At 38.5% G+C, this 10,672-nt stretch overlaps 3 protein-coding genes across 3 annotated transcripts in view; 2 read left to right on the forward strand and 1 right to left on the reverse strand.

Annotated features, from left to right (window-relative positions):
* Positions 1 to 7,004, reverse strand: part of LOC148910982 (histone deacetylase 3-like) — a 28,761-nt gene extending 21,757 nt beyond the window's left edge. The window contains exons 1-8 of the mRNA XM_089030866.1: positions 6,849 to 7,004; positions 5,177 to 5,259; positions 4,639 to 4,715; positions 3,909 to 3,974; positions 3,339 to 3,477; positions 2,793 to 2,848; positions 2,290 to 2,347; positions 1,733 to 1,808 (exon numbers count right to left, since the gene is read on the reverse strand). Coding sequence (XP_088886992.1) covers positions 1,733 to 1,808; positions 2,290 to 2,347; positions 2,793 to 2,848; positions 3,339 to 3,477; positions 3,909 to 3,974; positions 4,639 to 4,715; positions 5,177 to 5,259; positions 6,849 to 6,906 — 613 coding nt within the window. The 5' untranslated portion in view covers positions 6,907 to 7,004. The remainder of the gene's footprint in view (positions 1 to 1,732; positions 1,809 to 2,289; positions 2,348 to 2,792; positions 2,849 to 3,338; positions 3,478 to 3,908; positions 3,975 to 4,638; positions 4,716 to 5,176; positions 5,260 to 6,848) is intronic.
* Positions 7,005 to 7,079: 75 nt separating this feature from the next.
* LOC116295199 (recQ-mediated genome instability protein 2-like) lies at positions 7,080 to 8,709 on the forward strand. Its single transcript, XM_031702955.1, has 2 exons — positions 7,080 to 7,530; positions 8,132 to 8,709. Exons 1-2 carry the CDS (start codon positions 7,215 to 7,217, stop codon positions 8,317 to 8,319), a joined length of 504 nt encoding a protein of 167 aa, XP_031558815.1. The 5' UTR covers positions 7,080 to 7,214; the 3' UTR covers positions 8,320 to 8,709.
* An 87-nt stretch (positions 8,710 to 8,796) lies between these two features.
* LOC116295198 (dynein light chain Tctex-type 5-B-like) lies at positions 8,797 to 10,466 on the forward strand. The gene has a single exon (XM_031702953.2). It carries the CDS (start codon positions 8,943 to 8,945, stop codon positions 9,486 to 9,488), a length of 546 nt encoding a protein of 181 aa, XP_031558813.1. The 5' UTR covers positions 8,797 to 8,942; the 3' UTR covers positions 9,489 to 10,466.
* Positions 10,467 to 10,672: the final 206 nt, after the last annotated feature.

Below are 10,672 nucleotides of genomic sequence, written 5' to 3' on the forward strand. Positions count from 1 at the left end.
GGTTCTCTTTGGTAAATTCCATCTTCTTTGGACGTCTTAATTGTTCTCTTATCTCCCCCTCCTCTTCTCGCAATGCTTCTAGAAACTCATTAGCTGCGTTCTTACCTCGGTAAATCACAGGAGGGTTTGCTTTACCGTCTGATCTGACTACTATGTAACCAAAGGAGCAGATCTCGTGTAATCCTACCTTATTCGTGGCACCACGTTTCTGCTCTTCCTTAGTTATCAACGCTTCGAAGTCTGCATATATCACGTAAGGCACTTGCATCTGCTTTTGATGGTTTGCGTATGAAAGCTCTTTGTTGGTGGGCATCTGGATCCGTTGCGCCACTTCTTCGACTCCGCGGCAGATCTCATCGTGTTTCTTTAGGGTATTTAAGGATGTAAATGACAGCAAGCAGCAGTCGCAGAAGTACTTTTTGCCTTTGTGCTTAGTATGTCTGTAGAATAGTCTGCTAATGTGTTTAACCCATGAGTAGTGTCCGCCGTGGTAGAATAAATGTACGCGCTCTCCTTTACTTTTTGACAGAACTAACGGTACTATCGTCTGCTCTCTGACTCCGTAAACGTTAATTGCTAAATCGTTTATTTCCTCAAATATGGGGATGTCTATCAACTGCATGGGAAATTCCACACCATCCCACTCTAAATCATCTGTGGGATACTTACTTGTCCTACAGGGATCCTTCTCTGCTGGATACAGTGCAGACCTGATTGCCCACATAAAGCATCGATTGTCTTCATTCTTCACGTTTACAATAGCCTTCTTCCTTTCTACCCACGTTGGTAGCGGTACGTAACTCCCCCCTCGTATGGGTACGTACCTGGCTATACTTATCTCTACTCCTTCAACCTCCTCTACTGTCCAACCCGATCCTTCTTTCGTGTAGTTAGACAGCGACTCCATTATTGCTTCTAAGGCTTCACTGAGTGACCTATCCAAATTCGTGGATTCTAATATCACTAACGACTTTGATCGCAACATTGCTGTCGTCATTACCTCGTCTTTTGACAAACTTACTTCTACCATTATGCTCGCTTTCAGGGCTCCTAATTCTTCTATACCTTTTCGGAGAGTCCTTTTAACCTTCCTTTCTGACTGACGCCAAAACTGTCTAACGTCAATCTCACCGTTACCGGGTATTGACACCGTGCTGAAGTTGCTTTGGGATTCCATCTATATAATAGGAAATATTTTATACCTAATACCAAGCACTTTTTAGGTCGTCGTAGTCGTACTCACAGTCCTGACAATGCCAAAACAATTTAACCTTAGTCTCAAACTTCTTACCACATCCACAATCATAACTGCTCATACACTTCGTCTTCATTTTCAAATGCTTTTTCAAATCCGCTTCTTTCTTAAAAGTTCTCTTACATTCTTCGCACTCCATATATAGACTAACATATTTAAGTGCGCTGTTGCCCTCAACCACACTTGGAGTGGGGGTCGTCCGTAGGTGGATTTTTGACGCGGGTCTTACCCCGTGTTGAGATTGCGCTGGAACCCCCATTCCCTATACTACTTGCTACACAATAGGACACAGGATACAGTTTGAGGTACACTCTACCGATCACAAACCCCTTCATAAACCCCCCTACCCACCATTAATAAACCATTCAGTAATCATTAGTAGAGGATACGCCAGACACTAAGGGTGGTCACTGCCAGGGTTTCTTTATGCCCTCAGTGGTTCCTTTAACACTTGTAAAAGATGATATGATAATGTACCTGTTCCTGGGAAGAAGTGGTTACCATATTTATGGAAAGACACAGTCATAACACGGTCTGTTAAATAAAAAGCTTCCTAGAAACCAAAAATACAGGATTTCATATATTAAACTGATTACAGGAGAAAGTTTTAAAATTAATATCTTTACCCTGACTGAACATTAATCCCCAAAATCAGTGAACTAAGGGTGGTGTAGCACACTCACCTCTCACTTTTGGGGTCTCAGGTTTGATTCCTGGACTTGCTATCATACATGTATTTGAGTAAAGTTTGACGAGTCTTTCCTTTGATTTGAAGATTTTTCTCTTGGTTCTCCAGTTTTCCTCTCTCTGCAAAATCCAACCAGCTAAATTCCATTTTGATCTGTGAAATAGCTGTCCCCAGACTTTGATAAACAACCTCTGGGCTAGATCTGCGAGTTAGCTACACCCCGACATAGACCAGAGAGCCCTGACTTTGAGCAGCCCAGAGATTGTTTCAGGGTTTGATGAAATGTTCACGAAGGTTTTTTTAGGTTTGATAGCCTCCCTGTCCTTCTCGATCCCTGACGTCCTACCTGTACTCCATCTCCATGATGAATATCAATATCTACATATAAAACTCTATTGTGGTGCCTGGAAAACAACAGGATTATCACATTAGTTCTTACAAGGCAAAGGTAAAGTCCTGTCCTGCTAGAACAGGGGCATAACCAGGGGGACCGAGGGGGCTTGACCCACTATCTTCACGCCGTACAAACCTAAATATCTTATGTAGTCATGTGATAAGTTCATGTAACTAACTGATGTTCTTAAGATGGATTTTTTTGCACCTCCAAGGCAAAAACCTGACTATGCCCCTGTAGAAATAAGAACTGCTGGTACTCAACAGACCTACATGAACAGAGGTTCAACCATAATATAAAATGACTGTGTGGGTACCACTGCATTCCCTAGGGGGGTAGGAGGCAGGCTGGATCGTATGATTGGTAACAGGTTGTACATACAACTGGAAGATACATTTAATTTGAGACAGCTGAAAGGCTTTAATTATATTCTATGGCTCTTGCTTGATACTTACTTCAATAGCTCTAGTATTCCTACTACAATGTCATTGACATAACAGAATCCTGATGCCTATCAAAAAATATCAATATCTCAGTCAAATGCAACAACACTAATAATGACAGAAGTTTAGTTATATGTTAGCCTCCTCTGCATCCCCCTCTGTGTTCTCTTCTGCAGGAACCTCTCATTTTTTGGAGCCTTTTTTTGTCTGATACTTAAGTGGGCTACCTGTGTGTGTGATCAAGGGAGACTGAGAGAAAGCTACATGTAGTTCATCCTCTCCCCAATCCCTTTCCTCCCTCCTTTATCACACAGTGAAAGAAAGTAAACAGCAGGACTAGTACTTAGGGAAAGCAGAGGAAGAGAGAGGAGACATTACTCACTCTTTTCTTTCCCTTCCCAGCTCACCTTAGTCTTCCTCGTTTTCACCACAGGATACCCAACCCTCTCAAACAACAACAACACTCAGCTAAAAACCCTAGCAAGTAGCCTGCGAAGGAGGCTAGAAAGGAGGCTAGAAAGGATTCTAGTAAGGGTTCCACTCAGTATGCATTTTTACCTCACATTTCTTGGCATGGTGTAGTCCTCCAGCCCAGTTAATAGCAATATCACACACCCTTTGATTAAGCCGCACAGCCCCTTCTAATGAAGCACCAGTATAAATAGAACAGAAATCAAATAGACCTGAAAAAACTGGGCTGAAAAAAAAGAACACAACGATGAGGTAAAAAAGGTCGGTTGGATGAGGTTTGACCATCTCCCGTTTGACTCAGTTGATTGGGTAGTGGTCTGTTGTGTGGGAGGTGGTGGGCCAAGCTTGCAAGGCTGGACTCACACTCAGTGTCTTAAAATATCTGAGTAGAAGGAGCTGCCTTTGCTCTAAAATATCTACAAATGGTTAGGCCTTTGTCTCATAAAATGGTGGTCCTGTCTCACTTAGAGACATTAAACATAGAGGGCTACAATGTACAAGTTTATCATGACACATCATGTCATTAAAAAATTACACTTTAATAGAATAAAACTACAGTACATTATACCTGGCTCTTCCAGAGACTATTTTGTGAAGAGGTTCAACCATTTGTAAATAAAGCTAATAAAGGTACAAGGAATGTTGATCAATACTTACCAGTCCTCACCCACATTAAAACTACTAGGGTTTTTTGTTAACCTAGGAATGTCATCTACAGTCACCCTAAATGAGAAAATTAAAAAAAAAGTTTAGTTGCATTAATGTCAGCTCAAATCATAAATAGAGACTTTTCATCATCAAGTGATGGCAGCCATGACAGGAGGCAGGAACAATTCACCTTTTCGGCAATAGCCGTCATGTCGTAAACACTTTATTAGATTGTGTTACTGTCAACAAAAAGTTCGGACATCGTTCTCGGATTCCCATACAAATTCACTGAGTTTAAAGAGAAAATTTAGATAGATTTCTTTAGTTAGCTCTCTTAACAGTAAGAAAAGCTTCAATCAAAATAGAAAAATGATATTTTACTTGTATATTTAAAGAACTAACTAAACAAACCAAGTAAATAGTTCATTTAAAGTCAGTTCATTTGTACGGAAATCCGAGAACAATGTCCGAACTTCTTGGTGACCGTAACACAATCCAACACAATTTATACCATGTGATGGCTAGCGAAGAAAAGGTGGATTGAATCTGGTCTAATCTGATTTACACAAGAAAGAATTCAGTTTCCCAAGGGAAAATGACTCTATTGTTGTGCCTGCTGTCATGGCTGCCATCATGTGATGGTGCAAAGCCTCTATAGGCCATTTGCAGGAAATGATACAATGACTGTTCACAGTACAGCATTTATCATTATCATGGTATAGTATTGTCACTACCCTACCTGGATAAAAACTGTATATAATCTTGAGCATGGAATCGGCACATATCATGGCCTGTGGCTCTGTATGGCTTATACACCTAAAGATCAAAATACCTCATGGATGACTGGATTTAGTAGAAGCAAACTATTGACTACTATTAAATAAATCCTGGTTTTGTGGATTCATATCAATGATTTACGGCAAAAAATATATATGTTCAAATTTTGGCATAATCATAATTTTGGTTAAATCAGAAACTTATAAGGGAATTAGGAGTTTTGATAACATATTTAGAATTTCAAGTTTTGTTTCAAGATGGCCGCTTCCCTCACATATCAAACTTCTCGCTGGTTTTTCTAACTTTTTGAATTATTGATTCTGTCAATCAAATATTTCGAATGTCTTTAGATTTGGGTATTTTTTAGCAAAAACACATAATTTACTGGAAATTAATTTGTCAAGAAAAAAGTTGAATATTTTGAAGCACAGTAGTTTAAAAGGAATATATGGTCTTTATACATTTCAACCTCCTTATGAGCTTCTGGTTGAATGACATACCTCCATATACTTATGCAGCCCATAATTAAAGACAAGGTTGTGTGTCAGTGTTAGTCTGTGAGGTTTCATGGGATGTCCTGGTCCTGCAAACACCATACAAACAATTAACAAATGTTTTTAGAATATTATTGAATTCACCTTTTCAGAGCTAGCTTGGATTGTATTACGGTTACCAAAAAGTTTGGACATCGTTCTGGGATTTCCATACAAATTCACTGACTTTAAAGAGAAAATTTAGGTAGACTTCAGGCCCGTAGCTAGGGGGGGTGCAGGGGGTGCGTTCGCACCCCCCCACGTGAGCTAAAGGTCCGCTTTTTAAGCAAGTGAGATTTTGGCTGATATGATATTTTCACGTAAAACTAAGTAAAAAAAATCAATTTTACTTTAATAATTTATCTATACCTATGCGTCCTATGGGACTTTTAAAAAATAAAGTATATGGTTGGTCCACTTTTTGTAAATTAGCACCCCCCCAACAAAAATCCTAGCTACGGGCCTGGACTTCTTTAGTTAGCTGTCTTAACAGCAGAAAGAAAAGCTTCAATCAAGCTAGAAAAATGATTATTTACTTGTATTTAGAAAACTAACTAAACATTAACCAAGTAATGTAAATAGTTCATTTAGAGTCAGTACATTTGTACAGAAATTCAAGAACAATGTCTGAACTCTTTGGTGATTGTAACATGATCTAAAACAATTTATACCCTGTGACAGCTAGCACCGAAAAGGTGAATTAAGACAAGCAAACATATTTACTATTTGACAAGTGAATAAGAAAACTTAAGGATTTAATTTTTTCATAATCATACCAGTTGACATTTTGAATATTCATTCTTCATCAGAGTAAAAAAACCCTATTTCCTACAGTAAGCACCAGTTTAAAAAAAACTGCAATGTGCATTAAGAACCTCCAAGCTGAAATTTGACCAATAAAGCACCTAATATATGAGAACCTTTTAGCCTGACAAAATGAAGCAGGTTCTTATAATATCAGAAGTTACTAAATAAAACACTGCGTGAAAATTAGAGTGTTTCCTATTGTTCGATTATTATTAGACATGTCAAGGTCAATAATTAGCTAACTAAAGCAAATATTAATTAGATACAGTACACCATGTTGGTATTAATTTTAGGAACCTCTGTAAAAACTACTTCAGGTGCATTGTGGGACTGTTTGTCTGTCACAGAAAATCTGGTGTTCTTTCATGCAGGTTTTTCTCTGTATTTCATGTATTCAAATTGTCTATTTTTTGAACCACACATGGTAGACAAGCAGTTAAGATGACAAACTTATCTTTAATTATCTTAAAAAAATATTTTTATTGAATATAGTATCAAGGTAGCGTAATCAAATATGAGGACCACTGAGTTAAGATTCAAAAATTATCCGTGTCTGGATTCATTTGCAGCAAGACAAAGAAGGTCGAAGAACGTAGAATGCGTAGAAAAAGATTTAAAGTTACGATTGTCACACATAACAACAACAACATACAGTAGTAAAACAGGATATCAGATATCCTAGGAAATGTATATATATATTAATATTAGAATATCAGGCAAAATGATTGATCATTTTCTTGAAGTAAGAGTAGGGTTTTTACAATATAATGACAGCTGTTACTAGTCAAAGACTCATTCAAAGTACGACTCATATTTGGCGCTTTTTTCATACCATAGTGAAAATTTCCTACGTCTTCGTCGTAGAAGTACACCACCGTGGACTTAGCCATACCGATGAGCTATAAATATGAAGACAGAGTCTTTTCCATGGCTTTAAAATCGAGTATTTTAACCATCATTCTATCAAAGACTTCATCCTTCACTAAGAGCCGCCATTTTGATGTGACGTCACTGGATAGATCCCAGATCTCTCGCGGTCGATTCAAATTCAAAATGGCGGACGGCGGGAAAGTATTTTACGATTATACATATACTTTATACTATCGGCCATAGATGACTGAAAACTTTATTATAGAGCTAAAATTCACGTACCAAAAGGGAATTAAACGCTCTTACTTTATGAGAGTGAGTCTAAGTGATGTCGCAGAGGCCATCTTCAATCTCTTCAAGTCACTCAAGGTTGAATTCGGGGCTGAATTCACCCGCGAAAAAATTCTTCGCAGCTCAGATACCCAGTTGTGTACAGACCAACAAAGATTCATCCTCCAATAACACAGACGAGTGGACGTACAAGAGTAATCGTAGGTCTTCAATAAGCTTTAGTCAGATTTGGGTTCAAGGTATCGTGGTTCTGGTATCTACTGATGGGAACGATATGCTTATCGATGATGGGACTGGGATTGTTTACGTTACTGGACTGATCAAACTAGTCAAGAATATTCTCATCAGCAAAGGTAAGGGTTTAAATCTATGATATATCTATGACACACAAACCATTAACCTCTCCCTTCCCTTTCCTTCAGGCAACTTTTGGGGACATCGCAAGGGCGGATCCAGGTTTTTTTTTAAGGGGGGGTCTCAGGGGTAAATTTTGTGGGCAAAGAAATCCCAGTCGCACCACAGAAGGCCCATTTGACCTCAGGAATGACATGGGGGATCGCGACCCCCCGACCCTCCCCCCGGATCCGCCCTTGTATCGAGTACCTATCTTACAACTCTGCCCGCTTGTATTTGCTTTTTACTATCGTATTTGCTAAGCAACACTCAAATAATTTTTCTTGCAAAAATAATCGTGTTTGAATTTGAACGATAATTGTGTATCATTCAATGACAAAGAAAGAAAACTATGAGAACAAAAATGTGAAAAAAGAGAAAAGAGAAAATGCAAAGAAAGAGAATAAGAGAAGGAAAAATAGGAAAATAAAAGGACAGAAGACGGAGAAGGAATTATGGGGGAGAAACGAAAACTGGATAAAACTTTCCCAGTGGTGTCCTGCAAAGGGATACTGGATAGAATCTTTATTTTTATTTCATTATAATACGATCTGTTTTTAGGTATGTATGTTATGGTAGCTGGTCAACTCAAGTCTACCGGATCGTCATCGACACCACAGAGTGACCAACCATACCCCACTATTCGTATTCTCAAGTTTTCTGACTTGAGTAAAAACCTCTCGACTGAGGCATTATGGATGCTTGAGGTAGTTGATGCTCAAATGAATGACCGAAAGACCAATGCTTAGGACTTTTTCCTTGCAGGGTAGGGAAAGTTGTTGAGCTTACTTCATTTTTGCCTGACATTGGACAATGTAGTACAAAAAGATTTTTAGGAGATTTTTTCACCGGCTTTTAGAATGCTTGGAAATTCCATCATTTGTATGAAACCCTCGAACCGAGCCAATTTCAATTTCATTAAGCGTAAGACTGGCAAAGTTGCCGATGCACAAAAGAGAAGCATAAAAGAAAAACTGAAAGAAAAATGAAGAAAGAAAAAAGAGAGAGAGAAGAGACGAATGAACAGAGAAAAAAACGTGTTTACATATTTGTTAAATGGGGTTATTTCGGTTAATAAGGTTATTTTGTTTAACGATTTATCAGCATTTCCACATATCATATCAGTTCAGTTATTAATTTTGCGCTCCATATTTTCAAATAATATTTCTCTGTTTCGTGAAGAATTGTTATTGAAAAATCCAACATCTAGTTTAATATTTGACTGACTTCAAGTGTGTATTTTCACCCTTCCCCTTTTAATCTTTGTAAATCACACGCATCAAAACACATCAAACTACCACTCTTACTGACCTCCTCTTGACCAAGAAAGCTTTAGATCCTAAATATTACTTGTCCCTATTAATTGCTCGTCATGGCTTTACAAAAACGAAGCAGTTCGAGTTCCAGTCTGTTCAGTTTACCAACGAGTACAAGTTACAAGACAGGCGTCCAGAAAGGTAACTTCATGACAAGTCATTATGATTCGCCTGCAGCGAATGATTTGGAAAGCTCGTCAACAACAAGGTCTTCGCGAATAACTAAAACAGTTATGAACAGGCGTTTCAATGTCTTTCAAAACACTTACAAAATGTACCCAGACAAAACAGTGAATGAGACCAAAGTACGACAAATCATCAAGCGAAATCTCCAAGTTCTAGAAAATGAAACCTACGATCCGAAATGCTGTCGAGACTTATCTAAATCTTTGTCTAATGGGATTTTACGAGAACTTAAAATGCTTGGGATAGCGCGATATAAGTTCGTTTGTACCGTGACCATAGGACAACTGAGAGGTCAAACACTGCGAGTCGCCAGTCGATGCATTTGGGACCATGAACTCGACAGCTTTGTGTCCGAAAGCTTGAAGAACAAAACCTTGTTTGCTGTGGCTACTGTTTATGGAATATATCAGGAATGATTCAAACTCCACTGGATTCTCCGACCATGACTTTTGAAGAGTGTTGAACGACGATCAATGTCGTACTATGAGACGAACGATAGTAAAACATTTTGTCATGGGTTACAGGTTAAACTCCATAAGAAACGATACTGTTCGTTTAATTGAAACCAGAAATCTATCGTAGTTGTTACAGCTTTATTTCCTTGGAAAGGTCCGTCAAAGAAAATCCAACCCTGACAAAAGACAGAAACTGATGCTGGGGTAAAGCTCACAAAAGTTTCAATGGAGAGAAAAAATCATTGGGAAAAATTGAACACCTTGTAATTAGATTAAAGGTCTGGATGATCTTATCAAATACGGTATGTTTTATTAGTAATGCTAGTCATGAATTTTTTCGAGGCCGGCCCGTTCATATCATAGGTTCTGTTCCACTGGCCCTTGCCGGCAGAAACGAGTGGGGGTTTGGGAAATTATTTGTCATACAGGGACTGGGCAAAGTTTTTAGGTAAACGGTCAGAAAAGAAAGCATCGCAAAAAAGATAGAAAATTATGAGAAACTGAGTGGAGTAAAAGCTCTTGTCAGTAAATTATTTTCAGGCAGCATTTCAAACCAGAAAAAAATCTGCTTTTCGTATCCAGACAAATCGATCTGCCATTTTAAAATGTAGGCGATGTAAGCAGGATAATGTTATCGCCTGAAGGCATCAGGAGAGAGACTAGCCGGCCCCTAACCACATCTAAAGCTAATCCCTTGCACTCTGCCACGCACGGAATTGTTTGAAAACATTTTATTTTGAAAAGTCTAGTCTATCTGGTGCTAATTTCATGGAGCCTTGATATGACTGAATGAAGAAGGAAGAAGAAAAAAGAGGCAAAAACGCAATATTTATATGACAACAATTAATACTAGACAATATATCCAAAAATAAAATGGGTACCATTTTTCCGCCATATCTACAGGAATCTCAAACAAATGAATAAAATCTAAGATATTTAGTGAAATGTTCTTTGCTAAGGGGGGATCAAGACACAGTTTGGGTTGCCTTTGTCTGGAAGCGCTCTTGCAGAGGCATGCGCAATGTATTCACAGAGTCAATGAACATCTTCAACTACCTTGCACATTTTAACCCTCCCTTTTCTGTCAACCCTCTCACCTTTGCACCTAGGTGGTCTTACCTTTCTTGAAAGCATCACCAGTGCAC

The sequence above is a fragment of the Actinia tenebrosa genome, unplaced genomic scaffold, assembly GCF_029948245.1.
Source record: "Actinia tenebrosa isolate PJP-AT-01 unplaced genomic scaffold, QUT_ActTen_1.0 PGA_scaffold15__27_contigs__length_11533743, whole genome shotgun sequence".
Classification (NCBI taxonomy): domain Eukaryota; kingdom Metazoa; phylum Cnidaria; class Anthozoa; order Actiniaria; family Actiniidae; genus Actinia; species Actinia tenebrosa.